General features: G+C 27.2%; 4 protein-coding genes across 4 annotated transcripts; 1 reads left to right on the top strand and 3 right to left on the bottom strand.

Moving 5' to 3' along the window:
- Positions 1–7,422: 7,422 nt before the first annotated feature.
- SRAE_2000211900 (Target of rapamycin) lies at positions 7,423–8,811 on the bottom strand (the record flags this gene model as incomplete). The annotated part of the gene is made up of 1 exon (XM_024653151.1): positions 7,423–8,811. The coding sequence occupies one exon, from the start codon at positions 8,809–8,811 to the stop codon at positions 7,423–7,425; it is 1,389 nt and encodes a 462-aa protein (XP_024506656.1).
- Positions 8,812–15,433: 6,622 nt separating this feature from the next.
- On the top strand, positions 15,434–15,681 carry SRAE_2000211850 (Translation machinery associated TMA7 family-containing protein; the record flags this gene model as incomplete). The annotated part of the gene is made up of 2 exons (XM_024653150.1): positions 15,434–15,505; positions 15,559–15,681. 2 exons carry the CDS (start codon positions 15,434–15,436, stop codon positions 15,679–15,681), a joined length of 195 nt encoding a protein of 64 aa, XP_024506655.1.
- Positions 15,682–15,791: 110 nt separating this feature from the next.
- On the bottom strand, positions 15,792–17,345 carry SRAE_2000211800 (Phosphoglycerate mutase, 2,3-bisphosphoglycerate-independent family and Metalloenzyme domain and BPG-independent PGAM, N-terminal domain and Alkaline phosphatase-like, alpha/beta/alpha domain and Alkaline-phosphatase-like, core domain-containing protein; the record flags this gene model as incomplete). Its single annotated transcript, XM_024653149.1, has 1 exon — positions 15,792–17,345. The coding sequence occupies one exon, from the start codon at positions 17,343–17,345 to the stop codon at positions 15,792–15,794; it is 1,554 nt and encodes a 517-aa protein (XP_024506654.1).
- A 700-nt stretch (positions 17,346–18,045) lies between these two features.
- Positions 18,046–22,653, bottom strand: SRAE_2000211700 (SEA domain and Epidermal growth factor-like domain and EGF-like calcium-binding domain and von Willebrand factor, type A domain and Green fluorescent protein-like domain and EGF domain, merozoite surface protein 1-like-containing protein; the record flags this gene model as incomplete). Its single annotated transcript, XM_024653148.1, has 1 exon — positions 18,046–22,653. The coding sequence occupies one exon, from the start codon at positions 22,651–22,653 to the stop codon at positions 18,046–18,048; it is 4,608 nt and encodes a 1,535-aa protein (XP_024506653.1).
- Positions 22,654–24,423: the final 1,770 nt, after the last annotated feature.

Below are 24,423 nucleotides of genomic sequence, written 5' to 3'. Positions count from 1 at the left end.
TTTCAAAAATATATGTAATATTAGAAAATTATTTTCTATTTAACTGTAATTTAAAAAGCACTATTTTATATTATTACCTGCTATAATACAAACCAAGTTAGATTTTATGCTTTAAATATTGTACCTTATCTAAAAAAAATATAATTTGTTAGCTTTTTTTTGAATAAAATAAGTAAAATACTAATTGAAAATTTAATTAAGAATATATATAATTCTTTGATTTCAAAAATATTCTCTAAACTTATCTTATTCTATTTACTTTTCGAGAATTCAATTTAATATAAAATAAATTATTTCTTTTTGATCGCACTTCAAGTCAAATTGTCTACCAAGTTTATTGATATTAAAACATTATTTATGCCAAAAATAAAATAGTTTATACTCCAATTGCTTGTTATATATGAAATCTTATTTTTTAATTAACTTTCGCATCATTAAATTCAAATGAAACTGTTCCAAGCAAATAAGTTTTCTTTGATATATTTTTTGCTATATTTTTATATGTCTTTGCTAATTAAAAATATTAATTTTAATGTTAAACTGAAATTATTTTTTTTGAATATTTGAAAATTATACATATGTATATTTTTTTTTAAAATTACAATGTTGATTTTATAAAAATTTTTATACTAAAACAACAAATAAATAAAAAAAAATAAGTAATTAAAAAATTTTTTTAAAAAAAATTAAAAAAAAAAACTTTTTTGGAATTTGAATATGCCAATATAGTCATTCAATAGCCCTTGAAATGGGATGAATTTTGAATATAATCAACAATATTCGAAAATTAAAACTTCAGGAGTTATAGGAAGTCAAAGTTGAGGGGCGAAATTGGGGAATATTTTTTTGTAAATCTCGACTTTTTTGATAATATTGTAAATTTTAAAAATAAATACTTTATTCTAGATCAATTTTTTACGAGAAATTCATTAAGCCTATTTACAACTTTATAGGACTTCTAAAAATGAAGATATGATAAGAAATGTGCTAAAAAAAAAGTTTTAAGAATCTAGTGATAACTCAAGTTAATGACGTCACAAAACTATGAAACTTGTTGCGCTAGGCTTCTCTCATAATTTAAGGCATACCCTACGTTGAAAACAATTTTTTATTTTCAATGGTTCTTGAGATATGAAACCTGGTACTTTTTCGCGCGTATTCCATTGTCATCATTTTTTAATATCTCGAAAGTGGTTTAAGGTATAAAAATATTTTGAAGGTAGACCCCATTTGAAAACTCAATTAAAGACGATTGCAGAAATCTGATTTCATTTATCATGATTTTGAAGCAAGATATGATCAAAGGTGGAAATTTTTCTAAAATATTCATTGTTCCCGACTTTTCAATATCTCAGCAAATAATTATCCTATGAAGATGGGACCAGTTTCATTCGATTTCTATTCAAAAGTAGGTCTAGAATATTAATTTTTACAGCTATGGCATTATTATTTTCAAAGATTCAGAAATTGGCTAAAAATATTCTAAATTTCCGACTTTGCCTCTAAAACTGCGACTATAAATGAACAACTTTTTTTTGAATTTGAATATGCCACTATAGTCATTCGATAGCCCTTGAAATGGGATGAATTTTGAATATAATCAACAATATTCTAAAATTAAAATTTCATGAGTTAAAAGCTGTCAAAGTTGAGGGCGAAATTGGGTAATATTTTTATGTAAATTTCGACTTCTATGATACAATGAGATATTTTACAAATAAATAGTTGTTTCTAGGTCAATTTTTTACGAAAAATTCATTAAGCCTATTTACAACTTTATAGGACTTCTAAAAATGAAGATATGATAAGAAATGTGCTAAAAAAAAAGTTTTAAGAATCTAGTGATAACTCAAGTTAATGACGTCACAGAACTATGAAACTTGTTGCGCTAGGCTTCTCTCATAATTTAAGGCATACCCTACGTTGAAAACAATTTTTTATTTTCAATGGTTCTTGAGATATGAAACCTGGTACTTTTTCGCGCGTATTCCATTGTCATCATTTTTTTATATCTCGAAAGTGGTTTAAGGTATAAAAATATTTTGAAGGTAGACCCTATATGAAAACTCATTTGAAGTCGATTGCTGAAGTCTGATTGCAATTATCATAATTTTGAAGCCAAATATGATCAAAGGCGGAAATTTTTCTAAAATATTCATTGTTCTCGACCTTTCAATATCTCAGAAAATAATTATCTTATGAAGATGGGACCAGTTTCATTCGATTTCTATTCAAAAGTAGGTCTAGAATATTAATTTTTATAGCTATGAAATTATTATTTTCAAAGATTCAAAAATTGGCTAAAAATATTCTAAATTTCCGACTTTGCCTCTAAAACTGTGACCATAAATGAACAACTTTTTTTTGAATTTGAATATGCCACTATAGTCATTCGATAGCCCTTGAAATGGGATGAATTTTGAATATAATCAACAATATTCTAAAATTAAAATTTCATGAGTTAAAAGCTGTCAAAGTTGAGGGGCGAAATTGGGGAATATTTTTATGCAAATTTCGACTTCTATGATGCAATGAGATATTTTACAAATAAACAGTTGTTTCTAGATCAATTTTTCACGATAAATTCATTAAACCTATTCACATCTTTATAGGACTTCTAGAAATGAAGATATGATAAGAAATAAGCTTAAAAAAAATTTTTAAGAATCTAGTGATAACTTAAGTTAATGAAGTCACAGGTCTATGAAATTGGATGCGCTGTGCTTCATTCGTGATTTTAGGTATACCCTACGTTGAAAAGATTTTTAAATTTTCAACCGTTCTTGAAATATTATGTTTGGTACTTTTTCGCGCGTAATCCATTGTCACCTTTTTTTTATATCTCGAAAGTGGTTAAAGGTATAAAAATATTTTGAAGCGAGATATGAACAAAGGCGGAAATTTTTTAAAAATATTCATTGTTCCCGATTTTTCAGTATCTCAGCAAATATTTATCCTATGAAGATGGGACTTGTTTCATTTGATTTCTACTCAAAAATAGACCTAGATTATTTATTTTCATAGTTATAACATAATTATTTTCAAAGATTCATATTAATTAACGTTGCTAAGAGTTGTTCAATAAAAAAAAAATTTCTCGCGTAAAATTTGTTAAAATATGAATATTATTTAAATGACGATATTAATTTTGTTAAAAATTTTGAATAATTAAATAAAACATTCAAATTTTTATTTTTCAAAAAAGTATTTAAACCTCGTGTTATATACCAATTTTAAACTCTCTGCCTGCTGCTGTTCCAATTCTCACATACTGTGAGGAGAGTACCCATGGAACCTTTTTATCTTTGGCTCCTGGGGAAATCACTGAAGTTATTTTTTCAGTTATTATCAAATCTGGATTTAATTTGTGTGGAATGTCTTAACAATAAATATGAAAAGTATAATTATTTTATTGTACCTGAAGAAAATGGTAACAGGAACAACATTTGTGTATCATTCTTAGAACATTCAATGATATACTGGATATAATAAATAAAAGATAGGAATCTTTAGTATCTTCAAAAAACAACAATATTCATGTTATTAAATAAGAAAACATGAAAAAAATGTTCAATATAAAACTTGAGTTGAAAACCCTAGATGTTGATAATTTCAATTAAGATGAAAAAATTTTAATAAGAGAAGTTAATTGAATAAAGAAAGGAATTGGAGACATATTTAATTTTGATGAAATTATAATAGAACAATTTACTTCACACCAACTAAGAATGTTAAAGGTTATCTCTACAACTGCCCGACAATCTAAAATGACTATCATTTGGTAAAATTCCTATTCTTAAGAGAAATGGTGGATGATTATAATATTCTAAATGAAGATATAAAATATCTGGCAAATAAAATAACTGTTTAATTGAAATGTACTATTAATAAAATTACTTATGAATATCTTAACATTATTACTTTTGGCAAAGTAACTATAAAGTTAAATAACTTGACTGGTAATGAAGAAGAAAATTTTGAATTTTCTGGTGATTAAATTATTTTAAAAAAGGTGAAGATCATTGGGACACCTTTAATTTTTCACTACATAACTTTAACTAGAATAATTACATTGTCTCAAGCGTTTCTAAAAAGAAAAAAATGTTTAAGAATTACTGGAGAGTGATAAATCAGAATTTAAGAAAAGGTAGCTGAAAAATAGAGAGATGGCATCTATGAAGAAATTATTTTTTTGAAAAACAAAAAGACAATATAGGAATTGGTGGTGGTTATGAAGCTATAATTGGAATATTTTTGATGATCTTTGCTACAACAACAATTTTTACTGTATTCTGTGTTATTAAATTAATAAAACCACTTATTGTGAAGAAGAGAATCTGAAGGATCCATTATAATATATTCAAATTCAGAGATCTAATGTAAACAAGACTAAGAATCATACACTGAAATTAGTGTAAAAAAAAAATATGTTGTGGATGAAGTACAAAATTTTGGCAATAAAAAAATAATGAAAAGTAAGAAAGAAATTTTATTGATACAACTTTTTTTTCAATAAATACTTCAAAGATATTAATGAAGAAGTGTATGCTTATTGTACTAGTAGTATATCATCAGAAAGAAAACATATTATTTCTGATAAAATAATGCCAAAACAAGTTAGTCATTTTTGCAAATTACTATATCTTAAAAATGCTAAAATAGATTTTGAATTTGTTGATGAAGTTATTAATAATTGGAAGAAAGATGAAGTTTCAAAAACTGATTTTTATCTTACTGTGTTGTGTGATGGAATTTTCTTCAGATATATATGGCACCAAAATTTTTATTCATGTTTGACATGATCCTGACACTCGGTTTTTCATATTTACATATTCTTTTTGTATTTTTGATGCCGTGAAAAGATAAAACTGCTAATAACTTTATGGAAATGATAAAAAATGTTTGTGAAAATTTTTATGGAGGAATCATTTCGACTATAGAATATGTTTATATTGTTAAAGCTCTTATTTCCTACTTTATTGAATAGAAAATGCTTCATGATTTTATAGAGCATCATTCGGTATTCAATAAGAAGTATAATAAGTATAAATATAATTTGAATATTTATGAATCTATTATGGATGTTGATATAAAAACTGCCAAACATTTTTAAATATAATTGATTATGGAAAATTAAAAAATGTTTATGATCTATTTGTTAAAGCAGAAGTAATTAGTAAAAAAGTACTTCAAAAAAATGTAGTTGTTTTTTTGCTATTCTTAAAACTGAGCATAAGAACAAAATACGATACACAGATATTCCATGCTTTGACAACTATTAAATAAATATTGTAAAGACATGGAAAGATTCATGTATGCTAATGAAATAATATACAAAATTAATGAAGATAAAGAAACAAAAAAATATTATGTGGCAGGTAAGAGCATTAAAATACCTTTTTTTTTATTTAAAATATATTTTCAGGTTTCATTGTAAAAATATGATTGATGATACAATTTCACAATTAATTAATTGTCATTTGGGATTACAAAAAAATTGTTAAATTGGAAAAGAATGATTACATTGGATTTCAATGTATATCAGAATTAAGAAGATTTGTAACTCTAACATCAATAATCTACATGATTGATATGATCAGTTTAAAAAAATTTATTAATTTTTTAAAGTGATTTTCAAAACAGTTTTAACTGTTAGTTAATATTTTTTTACTATATCAATCCTTTATGAATATTATAAAAATCAAATAACTTCAATGGATTGCAAACGGCATCAAAAGTTTATGAAAACTGATTAAAAAATTTTTTTTAAAGAAAAAAAAATATAACTTGATAATATTATCATTAATATACGACAAATTATTTTGTCACATATAATAATAATTATATAGAAAAAAAACTCTATATAATGCTTTTTTAATTTCCAAATAATTACACTATCTGATTATAATGAAACCTTTAGGTTTAATTTTAATTTTAAGATAAAAAAACATCATTGTAAAAACTTTTTATTTCCATATGTATTCATTTTTTGATTGTAAAATTAAAATAAACTTTACATATAAATTTTTTTTTTATTTTTTAAAAGTTTTAATTATTAATAAATTTAATAATATAAAAATATGTATAAAATTTCAATTTTAAATTGTATATGTAATATTACTTTTTATAGTTCATTTTGTTATTCTTCCTTTTTTTGATAAAAAAAATTAACAATAAGATAAAATATAATTTTAAGATTATTTAAAAAAAATATTTTTATAGAATATTTAAGAAGTGATAACTTATATCAATACTGCATTATTTATAAAATTTTATTGTAATATATGTGTGTAAACTTGCAGTATAACTATTATCTCATATATTACAGTATAGATAATTAAATAAAATTTAAAAAAAGAGAGATAGAAAGTGATAGTAATGTTTTATGTTCATGTCCTTCCAAGTACATCTAATTTTGTTTGATCTTTGAAGTAAAACAGCTAAGAATTATTTTAGTACTTGAATTAGAAATCTTTTGTGAACCATTGTGATGTAAGTTTTTTATTGTTGTTAAAAATAAACTTTTTTCTAGTCAAATGTATTTTAAATAATTTTTATTATAAAAACAACAGTTCTACTCATTGTTTTTTTTTACAATTCATATCAAAATACCCAATTTCATCATCTTTTGATATTTTTGCCACAAACTTTATATTAACTCTAAAACCAATTGAATATTCTGAATCTAAGAAATATAAACTTATCCAAAAAATTATCAACAAAATATTTTCTGTATTTTAAAGTTTATAAGATAATTCTATTTTGTTAATATTTATAATTTTTTATCTTTATATTTAATGTATGTCATTTTAAAATGTAGATTAAAAAAAATTTGTTTCATTGTATATATTTAACTTTTTTTAAAAGAATTATATTTTTTGCTATAAGTTAATTTATTGATTTAGAAGGTTAAAAAGTATACTAATCATTTAAGAAATACAATTAAATAAGTTTTAATTTATTTTTTTTTCTTCTATTAAATAATTTTTAATTTATGGTGAATAAATGTTTAGAAATATGATGCACAACATTTTTTAAAGTTCGAATTTTTTTTTCAATTATAAAAAACTAATATTAAAGAAATAATAGAACAAAAATTGACCTATTTAGAAAAATTTATGTTTCCCAGTAGGTAGAAAATAAGAGTTTTATTTCTTTGTTTCAACAATAAAGAAACTATCTTATCTAAAAATAAATTTTTTTTTCTTACCAATTATATATTTAAATATTCATACATTATGAATAACAATTATTTTTTATTTTAAATAAAACTTTCAAATAAAAGCGTATACATAAATAAATATAAATGTATAATTAATTAAATAACATATTTCTTTATTTATTACTAAACATTGTCTATAATACATTTGACAAAATGATATTATACATCAAGGTAAAAAAAAATATACAAGTATATTAAAACTACCAAAATGGGCACCAACCAACATAACATTGACATAAGTTATCTGCAGATGTAGCTTCTTCAATTAACCTATTAACTTGTCCCTCAACTTCATAAGAATGATAAAAAGCAAAATCTCTACCTATTAATTTTTGTTTAATTCTTTCTATTTCAGCAGTTCCTGTATGTGGAATAGCTTTAGGAGGAGTATATTGTTTATTAACAGCTTTTGATCCTGATTGAAGTTTAGTTCCAATTACTGGATCATAAACAAATGCTTCGAGAATAGCTAAAAGTCGATCATCATATGTTCTACATAAATTAAGAACTCTTTCACATGTATTTCTGTAATTTCCTTCAATTCCTGTAACTTCCATAGCTCTAACCATTATTCTTGTTAATCTAAATGGAATCTTTTCAGGATATTTTTCTCTCATTGTTGCTATTTCAAAAAGATCTCCAAAATCAATGTGAACAATTTTACCACTAAGTCGATCAAGCATTAAATTAGAAGGATGTCTATCACCAAGACCTATTAAATATCCAACCATTGACATTACAGCCATACTTCTTGTATAATTTGTTCTTCTTTCAAACCAAATTTCTGAATTAGGAGATTTAAGCCATAATGTTTGCCTTAAATCTTCACCAGATGTTGCTGTTAATGCATTTTTAAAAGCTTCAACTTTCATCATTAAATTACATTTTTCAAGATCAATCACATATGATTGCATTGCAGTATGTTCAGCAGAAATATTTATATTATCTTTATCTCTATAATCTTTAATTAAAGAATGTAATGTATCACAATTAGGAAGCCATCCAATTAATCCACATGTTTCATTTAAAGCAATTATAGAATATCTTTGAATATCTAAATTTCTTCGATATGTTCTTCTATCTTTATTAAATAATGTATTAATAAGACCAAATAATTGCATAACTCTTTCATCTTGACGTGGATCTTCATGTCCTTTTAAAAGAAAACAATACTCCTCACCATCACTACCAATCATAATAACTTTTCTTGGTCTTTGTTTAGATGAAATAACATTAGCAAATCTTTTAACTTCTTTTATCATAACAGGATCTTTTGATGAATATGGATTATATGTACCAGGAACAACAACATTAAAATTTTTATATGTTATTAAATCAGGAGAACAAATTTTCATATCTAATGTTTGCATATTTCTTAATTGATTTGTAAGTTTTTTAAAAGTATTATAATATAAATCCCATGCTGCATGCATATGTTTAACTTGTTTTGTATTTTCATAATGCATACAATTATTCCAAGCATTATCAAGATCAGCTTTGTAATTATAAACAAATGATTGTTCTTTTTGTGTCATAGTTGTAATATCTTGTTGAATTTGTTTATGAAGTGGTTCAAGTACATTTTTCATTGCAGCAAAATTATTATCTTGAAACCAACATTTAGATGCTTCCTCCAAAGAATCATGAAATTGTTCTGGCCATAAAACTGCAACTCTTGTTAATTCTGCATTTATTATTAAAGCATGTTCTACAATTTCTTTACAAGTTTTATTTGTTCTTAATGTCTGTAAGATTGTATTAGCATTATGTTTACGAATTTTATTTCTTGATTTACTTGCTGCAACTAATGGATAAATAATTGCCTGAGGATGATCTCTACCAATTTTTATTAAAATATTTTTAATTATTTCAAGAAAATTAGCAGCTGCTGGAGTAGTACTTTCTTTATCAAGTTTTGATATTAATTGTGGAATAACTTCACACCAAGCATCAGCTTGAACTTTATTTACTTCATTCCAAATATTTTCATATTTTACATGTGTCATATCTTCTAATCTTGAAATTATAATAAGATATCTCATTAAATCTTGAAGACATGAACCATCACTGGCATTTATTGCTAATGCATAAGCTGCAACTACTTTTTTATACTGATCACAACACATTTTTAAAAATAAGTCTGTTTGTATATTTTTAACAGGTGAAGATTTTTGTTTTGGTTGAGGTTGTTGATCTTCCACTTCACTATTTGTATGTGAAATTTTTTGATTTGATGTTAAAAGGTTATTATTATATTGATGTAAAACTCCATCACTATGTTTGTAAATAGATTTGTTAGTATAATTTTGTTGTTGTAAATGATAATTTGGAGATGGCCTTAATTGTGGAGATGCTCGTTTTGAGTATTCAATAGAAGTATCAATTCCAGCTTTTAAATTATCAGCTTGTTGTCTTGATTTATATTCAACATATAAATCATGAAATAGTAAATAATTTGTTTCAGCAAACTTATGAGCTGCTTTATACCAGTTTGGACGATAGTCTAAAGCTTTTCCATAATATCTTATAGACTCTTGAACTGTTTTTCTAAAATCTTCAAAGTTGGAATTCATAAATGGATTCCATATTGATTCTACAAAGTTATATGAATCAAATATTTTTGGTTTAGCTAAATGTTCTGAAATCCAATCTCCACTCATAACATATGTTTTAGCTAAATTTTTTACAACTACATCTTTTAAACAATTTTGTTGTTCTTTTTCTGCTTCTAAATATCTTATTAAATCAGATGATATCTTTAACATCCTATTTTGCATTTCTCTTTTCTTCTCAATATCTTTTAATTGGGAATAATCATATTTCCATGTTTTTAATAACGATAAAACAACTGGAGGTTTATCTAATGGAAGTATCAAATCTTCTATATGATGAACAGCAGTACTTTTGTTTTCTCGACACATTCCATATAATAATTTTCTACTTGTAGAATGTTTTCCTTCTGTTCTACAAAGATTAGCATATTTAACAAGCATTGGAAACATCTCATCTTCAGATAGTACTAAACTTCGAATTAATAATAACTTTTGCCAATCTTCTAAGTTTATTTTGCAACCTTGGAATCTCCTACTCCAACATACAGTAATTTGATCCCTTCTATGCTTTCTTAATTTAAATTCTACAGCTTCTTCTAACTCAGTTAATTGTTGAACTTGAAGCATAATTGGATAAGCTCTTTCGTAACTCTCAGCAGCAAGTGTAGCTAATTGTGAATCCAACATATCTCTTGTTTTCTGTACCCATTCTAAAGTTTTGTCATATTTTTCATGTTTAAATTCAGATACTGCTCTTAAAAATGAGCCTTCAATAGTATTTTCATTAATAATTTTTATATAATCATGCATCTCTCCACTACCCAATGTCCATAAACATCTAGCTGCAATACAAGCTACTTTATCATTTAATGGTGTAGGTTTCTGAATTATACTTCCTACTGTAAAAACTTTTTTTCTTATATTATCAACTTCTTGCCATTGACTTAAAGCTTCATAACACCTCATTTGTCTCATTGAATTCTTTCGTATTTCATCTTCGTCAGATATCTGTTTAACTTCTTCTTCATAACATTTCAAAGCTTCTTCCCATTGTAATAATTTTTCATGCCATATTCCTGAAACTCTAATACCTCTTTTTCTAGCATGTTCAGTCATTCCAAGAGCTAATTCTGTACAATTTAATTTATTTCCATAAGAAATCATTATACTATAAACATCAACACTCCATTCTAAATTTTTTTCTATTAATTCTCTTCTTATTTCTATTTCTTTGTATCTAAGAGCTTTAGCATATGCTTTAACATTATCAGCTGTTGTCCTCAATAATGATCTATCTAAAGGAACATTAATTTTTCCACAATGATCAATAAATTCTCTTAAATTAAGTATTGTTAAAATAATTTCAGGTTCATTAGAATTTTCTAAAACTTTAACTAAAAATTCTAGAAAATCATGTTGTGTACTTTCGTTTAGTGTATCCCAAACAGCAACAAAAGCACCATTAAATAATTCTTTTGCTAATGCAGGATTACAATATGCAATTGAATGGCAAGCACGAAAAGCTGGAGATGGTGAATATTTCATAAATTGAAGTTTAAAAAGATCTAACCATGTTAACCATTCTTCTCTTGTTTGTTTCATATCAATTTGAAAAAGTTTATAGAGCCAACGTGAATCACTTGCTTCATTTTCTGAAATTTTACCACCTCTTGTACTTGAAACACTGTTTCTAAGAGTCATTAAAGTATCACTTCTTCTTAATGGTTCCCTAATAGAACCTGATCTATTTCTTTCAATACCTTTTTGATAGATTTCTATTTCTTTCATCAATTGATTATATTTATTTCTCCATTCTTTATTAATTTGAATATTATCTAGTTTCTCTTCAACAGAACCTCGGAAACAGTCAAAATTAATCCACAATTGTCTTGCAAGTAACAATAATAAAATCATAAATAATTCTCTGATTCTTGTAGTGTATGTATCATCATTATTGGACAAGAAACTTGTATCATCAACATTTCGAAGCCAAGCTTGAATAACCATTGTAGCACATTCTCTTAAAGCTTTTTTTTCTGCCAATGTTATTAATGTTTTTAGTGCTTCTTTTCTTACATCTTTTGGATATCTTTCTCCAACAGTACCTGAAGATTTATCAAGAATAGACAATATATTTGGAAGTATTAAATGAATAGTTGGTTCTAGTGTTTCAGAAAGTTGTTGAATACAAATTAAGGCTTTTTTGGTCAAACTTTTATTATTAGTCATATCAATTTGAATAATTTCAGTAAAGAAAGGTGCTAGATCATTAACATAATTTGTAAAATGCTTTCCAATTGCTATACCAAATTTTCCAATAGCTTCTACAACAGCTCCACGTAATGTATGATTTTTATCAGTTTTTAGTTCTCTTCCCCAAACATCACGTAAGAGGAAAAATATATCATTCGTATAGGGACTAACTAATTTTTTACACTGAGCTACAATATTACCTAAAGATTCTATAAATTTAGTTAAAGTTCTTGTTGATTGACATTCACCTATTACTTCAATTAATTTTGGTATAACTTGAGGGACAAATGTTTCTAATGGTAAAGCATTTGAATCATTTATAAATTCAAAGATATGTTGTAATGCTACTGCTCCCTCTTGTCTAAAATTTCCTTGTGACTCATCGGATAATTGATGAAGTGCAGCAGCAATTGCTACAGAAGGATAAAATTGTTCTAATGTACATTTTTCATAATTCATCCAAGTAATAATGTAATGTTGTTGGCCATCTAATTTTGGTACAGGTCTTGTAATATTTATAGTTTTTGAAACAGTTGAAGATATTTCTCCAGTAAAAACTTTATACATGTAAGGATCTATTGCACCTAAAGTACCTAAACTTTTTAAAATTTGCCTTCTTAAATTAGCAGAAGCTTCCATTTTGAGATGCCGGAAAAGTGCTGAAAGTAAAGTTGGATAATCTCTATATGGATCAATGACATAAGCAGTACTTTGACAGAAAAACGTCATAGCTTTTAAAGCACCACTTCTTTTTCCAAGAGAATATCCTTCACTGAGAAAATTAACTAATTCAGGAAAGACTATTTCAAAATTTTTAACGACATCAATTCCACCGATAAGGCATAACGCAGCTAAAGCATTTAATAATGCAACTAGTACATCAACTTCAATATTTGGCACTTTTAATTTTCTTACTATCATCTTGATAACATAATCAATGTATGGCTTTATAAAAGCAGGAGCACGTTCAGCAATTTCAGCTATAACAATACCACAGGCAATATCTGTTTTAGAATCAGTACTATATTCAAGTAGTGATAAATTATCCATCAATACTGTTCTTAACCTAGAATATACCATCCCAGGATTTATTTGAGATAATTTGGCAAAAAGAGCAACTGAAGCATTTCTAGTATCACTATCTTGATCATTTAATGTTAATGCTAAAGTTTTAACTCTTTGCTCATGTGCTAACTGATAAAGGAAATTATCATTTGTATTAAGAAAACAATTTAACACACATTGACGAACTTTTCTTTCTGTGTGTGATACAGCTACTTTAATTAAAGCATTTAATATCAATTTTATTGTTTTCATAACTTCTCTTTTGTATTTCATATGTTTATCAGCAAAGGCATCAACAAATGGTCTTAAAATTGCAGAACAACATTTTACAGTAGCAATTTGAACTTTTTTATCATTTGACATTAAATACCCATTTGTAAGATATTTTGTAAAATATTGTAATATATGTCTATCGAAGTCAAATAAACCCAAAGTTTCAAGAGCAATAATAGCTTTAGATGTTTCATTTAATTTTGTAGAAGGGGTTACATCAGGAGGATTGATGATTTCAGATGAGCATCTTTCTGGAAGTCGATGGCCTAATAAAATTTTACAAATTAACTCTAGAAGATTATCTTTAACAACTTCTTTTAAAGATGGAATATTTTGAACGACTTCTTGAGATACAACAACAAGTCCCCTACATAACCCATGTTTAAAAAGAATAGCAAGAATCTCTTTGACTTTTAAAGACACATCTTCTTTCATAGCAGAAATAATTATAGCAAGACATTTGTAAACTTCATCACCACTATCTCTAACAATTCCGTTTCTTTGATTCTGAAAATCATTAGATACGATTTTATTTTTTAATATTTGTAAAGCAGTATAAACTTTTTCAGAAGCAACTTTTTGAACAGCACGTTGTTGTTCATTTACTAAAGTTACTTGAAAAAGAACAATGAATCCCATGGCAAGTATTTTTTCTCTTTGTATACTATCCGGAAGTTTAGGGTTGTGATTAAAAATAAAATTAATCATTTCATTTATATCTTTAACAATTTGTGAACTATTTTTATTATTAACATCAAATTCAAAAGCACATATTCTTGGTATTAATTCAACCAATATTGAAGGCAATTTTTCAGTACTTGAACTTTCACAACATGCTCTAGCCAAAGAAACACATTTTTTAAAATTATCTTTATCTTTTAAAAGCTCCCTTGCAGGTCTACTTGTTACAAGAGATATTTGTGCATGCCCTTCAATAAAACTACTTATTTTTGAATCTGTCACACTTTTATAAGTCATATCATGTCCTTTCCATTCACAACGAAGTTTTTCAACTTTATCAATAGTTACACGAAAAATTTCATTAATTATTAAAAGTTTTGAATGATAAAAATCTTCCTCTTTTAAAGTTTCAATAATTCCATTTTTTTTGTTATCAACTGACTTATATTTATGAAAAGCATTTGTTAATGATTCTTCAAAAAGATTTGCTGACTCTTTATTTTCTCGCATAGTTATAAGTGCAAAAACAGAACTTAATGCCTTTGCAGCCTCAATTCTAATGGCATATTTGGGGTCTCTAATTACAGAAATAAGATGCTCCAAAAACTTATCTACAATATCAAGCACATCAGTTTGACAATAAACTGCTAATTCAGTCAATAATCTACATGCTGTTTTTAAATGTCTTTCATTTCTATTTTTTAAACCTTCATTAAAAAGACGATCACAAGCTTTTATTGGATAATCAGATATATCATACGAATATGCTTTTGCTGTCTAAAAATTATATAATATATAAATAAAATAATTATTTACATTAACTTACCTGTACAAGGTAAATAATTAACCTTACGCACGTATCAACATTACTCTCAAATGTATTTTCTAAACTTTCACATAATTTTATAACATAATATACTTCTATTTTTGTTTGGTCATTTATAACTTGCTCAAAAGCTTTAACTAAAAAAATTCAAATTTTTATCAAAAAAATCCCATACAAAAACTAAACTTACCTAATGTTTTGAAACCTTCAGTTTGTTTTGTTAAGTCTTTTACTTCAATTTCGTTCTTAAATATAGGACATATAATGTCATCATCTGGTATTCTGATGTCAATAGGAGGGCCATCACTCATTTTTTTACTGTACAAATAAGCGTTGGAGCAATAATGTTATGTTTATATATATGGATGAGTGTAGATGAATGATCTCGAGAGAAAAAATGTATTAGTGTACACTGTCGTTGTAGGACACGTTGTTTTATCTTTGGAATTGTGTCATTTATTTCATTAAATTATAGTACAGATTTTCTAGTCACGTCTTTTCTTTGTTTAACAAAAATACTTAATATAATATTATTTTTTTAATTTTTAGAAAAAAAATATTATGTCAGGACGACAAGGTGGAAAATTAAAACCTCTTAAAAAGCCAAAGAAGGCATCAACTGAAATGTCTGAGGTAATTATTTAAATTTTTATAATATTCATATTTAATTAATTTCTTAATTATAGGAAGATATAGAATTTAAAAAGAAACAAATGGAGGAACAAAAAAAGCTAAAAGAATTAGCTGCTAAAGCTTCCCAAAAAGGACCATTGGGAGGTACCGGTATTAAGAAATCCGGAAAAAAATAATGGAATTTACATTATGTGATATGGAAAATTAATATTTTATCGACTAAAATTTATTATTTTCTTTATCTTTAAAAAAATGATTTTTTTATTAAAAATTTGTATTTATATTTTTAAATTTTTTCTACAACTGATACACCATCCATTTCTTTTGGAATTTCAAGGCCCATAATATCAAGGACTGTTGGGGCAACATCTCTTAAAGCCATTAATCTATCAGGAAGTGATTTTTTAAAGATAAACTTGTCTGATGAACAAGTAAAAGGTACTGGTGCACATGTGTGAGCTGTGAATTTTCCTCCTTCTGGTGAAATCATCTTTTCAGCATTTCCGTGATCGGCGGTTACCATTAATATATAACCATGTTTCATACATTCTTCGTACATTCTTCCGATAGCTGTATCAGTAGCTTCACATGCTTTAATAGCTGCTTCATATACACCAGTATGACCAACCATGTCTGGTGGAGCAAAGTTACACATAATGAATGGATGTTTTTCTTCTTGTATTTTTTCAATCATTTTATCAGCAACACCAGCTGAACTCATCTCTGGTAACATATCGTATGTTGGAACTTTTGGTGAGGGAACCATACATCTTTCTTCATTTTCGTATTGAGCTTCTTTTCCACCATTAAAGAAAAATGTTACATGAGCATACTTTTCAGTTTCAGCACAATGGAATTGTGAAACACCTTGTTTGCTAAGTGTTTCAGCAAGAACATTAACATGTGATACAGGTGGGAATAAAGCTTTAAAAGGATAATTAACATTATATTGTGTCATTCCTACAAGCATAACTTTTGGTTGCTTAACAGTGGTTTTCATTTCTTCATCTCTGTTGAGACCAATTGCTGCAGTTATCTCACGCATTCTATCTGCACGATAGTTGAAAAAGACAACAGAATCACCATCTTTAATGCGAGATTTTTCACCAAAAACTATTGGTTCTAAAAATTCATCTGTTTGATCTTTGGCATATCTTTCTTTCATAACCTTAATAGCTTCAGAAGCATCTGCTTTTTCACCGGTTCCAACAGTTAATGCTTCATAGGCAACTCGAATCCTTTCCCATCTATTATCTCTGTCCATAGCATAATATCTTCCAACAACAGTACCTAACTCACCATATTGTTGTTCTGCTAAAAATTTTTGAAGTTCTTCCATATAACCAACACCACTATGTGGAAGTGTATCTCTACCATCACCAAAGAAATGAATGTAAAGTTCTGGAACTTGTAATGCCTTAGCAGCTTTAATTAATGCAAAAAGATGAGTGATGTGAGAATGAACACCACCATCACTAACAAGACCACATAAATGAAGTCTTCCGTTTCCATTTTTTGCATTATTTACAACTTCTAAGAAATTTTCATTTTCTGCAAATTTTTCATTATCAACAGTCATGTTTATTCTAACAATATCTTGATAAACAACTCTTCCTGCTCCAATGTTAAGATGACCAACTTCACTATTACCCATTAATCCATCTGGTAAACCAACATGAAGTCCAAAGGCTTGAATTTGTGTCCAATTTCCTGAACATAATTTATCCATTACCGGAGTCTTAGCGTTTGCAATGGCATTTCCATAAGTTTCAGCATCAACGCCCCATCCATCGATGACAACCAAACAAACTTTATTGGCAACTTTAGAATTATTAGCCATTATCTGTAAATAGGAAAAATATTATAAGAAAAAATTAATGGCTTAAATATTGATTATATATAAAGTTGTACGTGAGTTTTTAAATAATGTTCTGATGAAATTTAAGTAGTGTAAAAATGTTAATAATAAATATAAGTTGTTGTAAATGATAAAATAAAATTGTCTCAACAATACTTTTTTAAAAATATTTATTTACATATCAAAAAAAATAAGGAAAAATTGATAAAGTTATGTAATAATATTAACACTGAAAGATAGTAAAAAAATTTAATACACTGTTTTATTTGGAATTTTCTTGGAGTTTATCATTGGTTTTTTTATATTACTATGTGCTCATATATAGCTTAAAAAAATTATGCATAAACTTTAGGCTATTAAAGTTTTTATTTTAAATCAGAAAAAATTTTTTCTCTCTCTATAGTGATTACAAATAAAAATATAAAATGCTTTGACATTCTTTTTATTTATTTGTATAATATAATTTTTTTTGTCTATCATATTTTTAAAGTAACAATATGTAATTTTATTGTATACTTTTTATGATAAAAAAATATTGAAAATAGATTTAAATAAATTTGTGTTTGTTTTTTTTATATAAATAAAAATAGAATTTTTAATTTTTTTATTTATTTAACATATTTACAATTAAAATGAAAGAATTATATTATGATGAGCTAACAACATTTGAGAAATATTTTTTTTAATAATATTTCTTTTCTTCAACCACAGATCTAGTACTCGTTTCATTTTTAAATCTTTCAAAATCACCTTGGTTGTCCCTTCCATGCTCACTAAAATGTTTTGTTGTTTTATCTACTTTTTCAGTATCAAAGTATTCATTTTCTGAGTCATCTTCGTATGCTTCATGTGTGGCTTCATATTGACTACCAGACGATTGTGCTTTATGCCCATAATCTACAGTTCTATTTCCTGGTAAATAACTGACTGTTGTTTCTTCATGTGTTTCACCATTTTCATCTTGAATTCTTGTTGTTGTTGTTTCTTTGACACTTACATCAGTAATTACTCTTCTCTCAATAATTGAATCTCCAGATTTCATAGACATTTCATCACCTTCAAGATATCTTTCTAAGGCATTTGCATTACTAAATGAATCATTCATACCGTATGCTGGCTTTAATTTAGCTCTTGGAATTGTATAGAAATCTTCACCACCCAATATTTCTTCATGGCCACTTAAACTTGATTTGGACAATGGACTTCCTCTGAAGCAACGAGTTTTAAGACACATATACAAACAACAAAGTAATGTTAAAAGTAAGAAAAGGAGAGCAAGAATGATCCAGAAAATTGTTGAGGCTGCTGCTGAGGAAAGTTCACAAAATTCACCTGTATATCCTTCAAAACAAGCACATGTAATGTTTCCAGTTTTAGAGTCAGTAATACAATCACCATGTAAATGACATTGTCCACAAACTGGTTCAGCACATACACGACCAGGATTTTGTGGATTCATATCATCTTGTCCTTCATTACATTTACATGTGTATCCAACTTTCAAGTCAATACATGTTGCTGCGGGATTACAATCATGTAATCCAAGAGCACACTCATTGACATCAGCAGCATTAATACAAATCTTATCATTACTTGATGGGGAATCTAATGATACTTCTTTAATAGAAACATCTTTAACTGGAGCAATAACGAGATCACCTTCACTACCATGAAGAAGGTATTTTTTATTTATATTAACACCAGCAGCTTCAAGTTTTCTTGCCTCCTCTTTTAAATCTATATATCCTTTGTTACATTCACAAACAGCTTCATCTTTTTTATTAACACATGTTGAGTTTAATGGACAATAATTAACATCACTACAATAATCTAATTTACAAGAAGATCCAGATATTTTTCCTTCTTTTTCATCATTAACATATGGAATTTTACATTCACATCTATATCCATCAACTAAATCAATACAACGTGCATTAATATCACATTCATTATCTTCTTTTCTTTCACATTCATTGAAATTTTTAAGTGAAACACATACTTGTCCTGGTGTAGCTGGATTAATATCTTTATATCCTTCTCCACAACTACATATAAATGAATTTCCAACAGCCTTACAAACAGCATTAGAATGACATTTAGCATTATAACATGGATTAAATGGATCTGGAGAATTAGGATTAATAAAAAGATTTGATTTTCCAACTTCATCATTATTTTGTTCTTTTATATAATTAATTAATTTTGAAAATATTTGTTTTGGTGTGTCAGCAGAACCTTTGGTAAAGAAAGTAGTAAAATTATATAAAATTCCAGAATCCCATGTATCATTTATTTTTGTAGGATTTTCTATATCATTAACTTCAGAGGTAATAAATTGATTTTTTAAGTCTGGTATTTTATCAAAACTTTCTCCAATTCCTTTTTCAAAAGCTGTTGTTAATCTTTTATTTTCTTCATCTAAAGGATTTCCATGAATTTTATTATCATATTTTATTGGTGTTTGGCCTTCTCTGGCAACCCATAATGGTAAATTGATTCCTTCAACAATTTTACATTCTCCATCAATAGATTTTCTTTTTTGTCCATTTGGACAACCACAAATACGACCAGCAATACAAATTTCTCCTAATTCCTCTTTACAATAATTATTTTCTCCACAAGGTATACCTTTTGGTGGTGGTGCAGTTTTACATGGATTTAATTGATCTATATCTGAAGCTACTACAAGATTACCTCCTCCAAGTTTAAGATTTGTTTTTTTAACAGATTCTTCAATTTCTTTAAATAAAACACATTTATCTACAGGATCTTTTGTATTTACAGAAGCATTAACTAATAATCCTTGATCCCAATCTGGATTTTCAACTTTTGGATTTGTAATATAATTAACACTTGATGAAATATATTTTGGAGAAATTGTTGGTGTACTATGAATTGTATCACCAAGTCCTTTAACAAATTTATCAACTATATCAATAAATGTTGGATTTTGTTTAGAACCATATTCTGAAGAATAATGTAAATTAATTGGTTTTCCACTTTCAGTTTCTTTGGCAACAATTCTAATTGCAATTGGATTTTTATTAACTTTTTCACATTTTCCTGTTTCTACATTTTTATCTTCATCTGGTTTACAACCACATGTTGTTCCTCCAATACATACTTCACCTAAACTTATCTTACAAAAACCATTTCCACATGGTATAAGATCAGGATTATGTGTTGTTACCTGTGGTTCAGATTGTACTGGTGGTGTTGTTACAAATTTGAGACATTCTCTACCAGCTGTAGATGGATTTTTGGTTCCATCATAAAAACCATCTTTACATCGACAAATATAACTATCATCTGTATCAATACATTCAGCATTTACATCACAATCATTTGTTGATGGAGATTCACATTCATTAAATAAACATTTTCTACCTGGATTTGATGGCATAACATCTTTATAAGGATCTTTACATTTACATGTATATCCAGAATCTGTATCAATACATTCACTATGTTTATGACAATCATTAAGATTTGCCACAGCACATTCATTAATAATAAATTTACAATTAGTACCAGGATTTGATAAATCTTGATCAGCATAACCAGATTTACATTTACATTCATATGAAGATTCAGTATCAATACAATCAGCAAAACGTGAACAATTATTTAATTGTGGTAATGAACATTCATTAATAAGTGGGAAACATTTTCTTCCTGGTTTTGTAGTTGTATCAGGTGAAATATCTTTAGCTTCAAGTGGACAATGACAAGTATATCCATTTGGTAAATCTGTACACGTTGCTATTGGATCACAATCATTTAATGATGAATCTAAACATTCATTAATTAATTCTTTACATTGTCTACCAGGATTAGATTCATTTTCATCAACATAACCATTTCTACATTTACAAGTATATTTTTCAGGAAACTCATCACTCTCAATACATATAGCACTTTCATGACAATTAAACTTTGATTTATCATGACATATTTGTTCTAAACATTTTGTTCCTTCTTTTTCACCTGGTTTAGATTTATCTATAAAACCACCATTACAGATACATTTATAAGAATCATCACCAACTTCTATACATTTAGCATTTTTATCACAATTATTTTTACCACTTTCACATAAATCATTAATTTTTTTACAATCTCTACCAATATTTGTAAATGGTATTCTATCAACAAATCCATTTTTACATTTACATTCATATCCATTATTTGTATTTATACATATAGCATCTTTATGACAATTATTTAATTCATCATTGGCACATTCATCTATCAATTCACGACAATCAACACCACCAAAAGATCTTGGATTTGGACTAAAATCAATAAATCCATCTTTACATTTACAAATAAAACTATCTCTTGTATCAATACAATCAGCATTAACAGAACAATTATGTCTACCAGAAAGACATTCATTTTCTGTTCCAACACATATTCTACCAGGTGCATTTTTAATATCTTGTGATTCATCTCTATATCCAGCTCTACAAGTACAAATATAACCTTCAAGTGTATCTGTACAATCAGCATTTTTTGAACATGTATTATCTTGTGAATAACATTCATCAAGAAGACAAATATCTGTAATTGGATCACGATGACCATTTGGTGGGCATTGACAAGTAAATATTCCTTTTCTTAAAACATCTGGTAAACATTTTTCATGTTTTCTTGCATCACAACTATTTATATCATTTGGATCACAACATCCCTCAGGAAGACATTTTCCTGATTTTGGATTTCTTTCATATCCTTTTTTACATCCACAAATACTTTCACCATTTTTTCCAATTTGACAAGTTTCTCCTTCACCAGAACATGTTCTTGGATCACATTTATATGTAACTTCTGTTTTTTGTGGTGGAGTAATACAAACTCCAGTACCTTGACTTCTACCATAAAATGATGGACAAGTACAAAGATAATTTCCATATGGAGTAATTTTACATACTTCTGGATCAGGGCATGTAGTATAGAGATCAGGATTACAAGGTTGTCCACCACAAACACCAGTAACAGGATTTTTGTCAAACCCTTCTGGGCATACACATTCCGCTTTACCATTAATCAATTTACAAACTTGATTTAATGAGCCTGGACAACCTTTATTAGATTCTGGATCACATGGTCCAATATCATAAGTTTGTTCTGGAATACTACCTGTACAGGCAACTTTTTGAATTGCCGATCTAAGTCTATTATTAAGTTCTTTAAAACCAGTTACTTTAAAAACTCTATCTTTTTTATTATTAGCAATTTCAAGTAACTCTCTATCAAGTACATGATCAGTAACACCTACTGCAAACATATTAATATCTTTATTTGCAGCAATACGTGCAGGTTGTGTAACATTATCTTGTGAACGGCCATCCGTTATCACAATAACTATACGTGATACTCCGGTATTCAATGGTCTTGCGTTTCCGGTTTTATCATTGTAGACATTCTCAACAACATGTTCTATTGCTTGACCGGTTCTAGTAAGTCCAGTCAAATATTTTGTATTTTTGATAGCATTTATTATATCATCACGTCCACTTTTTGATCCAAGATCAAGTTCATGTTTTATTTGATCAGAATATTGAATAAAACCAACTCTTGTTTGTGATGGACTAATATCAAAAAGTTCTACAAATTCTGTTAAGAAACGTAAAACTTCATCTTTAAATGTATCACCACCAATACTACCACTACCATCAACAATAAATGTTAAATCAGAAGGTTGAGCTGGGCATGTTGTTTGAAGAGTACAGACACGCCCTGGTGGTAATTTTGCAGATGTAGATACATCAGCATACCCTTTAGCACATACACATGTATATCCATTAGCCATTTGTACACAATCAGCATTTTCATCACAACTATTTAAATCTCTATTAGAGCATTCATGACCTTCAGCTGAACATTTTCTTCCAGGTGGTAATGAAAATTGTGATGAAACATCAACAAAACCATTTTTACATTTACATTCATATCCTGATGATAAATCATAACATTCAGCAAAAGGTGAACATGAATGAGTTTTTTCTGCGCATTCATTAATATCTTAACAAATTATATTATTAATTAAATGTCATTAAATAAAAATAAAAACTTACATCTTTTACATACTCTACCTGGTTTTGATAATGGATCAAGACTTTCATCCTTAAAACCTGGTTTACATTGACATCTATAACCATCTATTTCATTAGTACATATTGCCATTGGATCACAATCATTTCCCCTATCACAATGATTAAATATACGACATGTACCATTATCATCAACAGTACCTCTTTCACATTGACAATGATGAGTACCATAAGCATTTTTTAGGCATATTCTATTAGGTCCACATTTTGGATTTAATGGATCACAACTATCAACTTCTGGTGAAGGTGATGGTGGATTAATATTATTTTTATATGTTTGAGCATTATATCCACCATATGTATTATAAGCTGCTGATACTTGTTCCATTGGTTGATGACATTGTCTTCCTGGAAAATTTGTAATATCTTCTGATACATCAACAAAACCTGGTTTACATTTACAAAAATATCCCTGTTTTTGATCAACACATATAGCATTTGCTCCACAATCATTAGTACCATCCTCACATTCATTAATCATTTTAACACACTCACGTCCTGGTAATTTAGAATATTCTGATGATAAATCTTCATATCCAGGTCTACAAACACATTGATAAGAGTCATCAGTATCATGACAATCAGCATTCTTATGACAATCAACATTATATATTTTTGGAGAGGCACATTCATTAACATTCTTAACACATATCCTTCCAGGTCTATATACATCTGATGATAAATCAACAAAACCTGGATCACATTGACAGGTATAACCTTCTTCTTGATCAATACAATGAGCATTATCTCCACAATCATTGTCAGAAGCCTTCAGACATTCATTAAATATAGTACAAATACCTTCTTTATTTCTTTTAACACCAGGAGGGCAGGAACATACATATGTACTATCTACAAATGCACAAATTTCTTTTTTACTTCTATCACATGAATTAGGATCAGATACCCAACATTTAAAATTATTTTTATAACTATCTTCATTC

The sequence above is a fragment of the Strongyloides ratti genome (genome assembly GCF_001040885.1).
Source record: "Strongyloides ratti genome assembly S_ratti_ED321, chromosome : 2".
In the NCBI taxonomy this organism is placed as follows: domain Eukaryota; kingdom Metazoa; phylum Nematoda; class Chromadorea; order Rhabditida; family Strongyloididae; genus Strongyloides; species Strongyloides ratti.
This window is presented reverse-complemented; position numbering and strand designations above follow the sequence as displayed.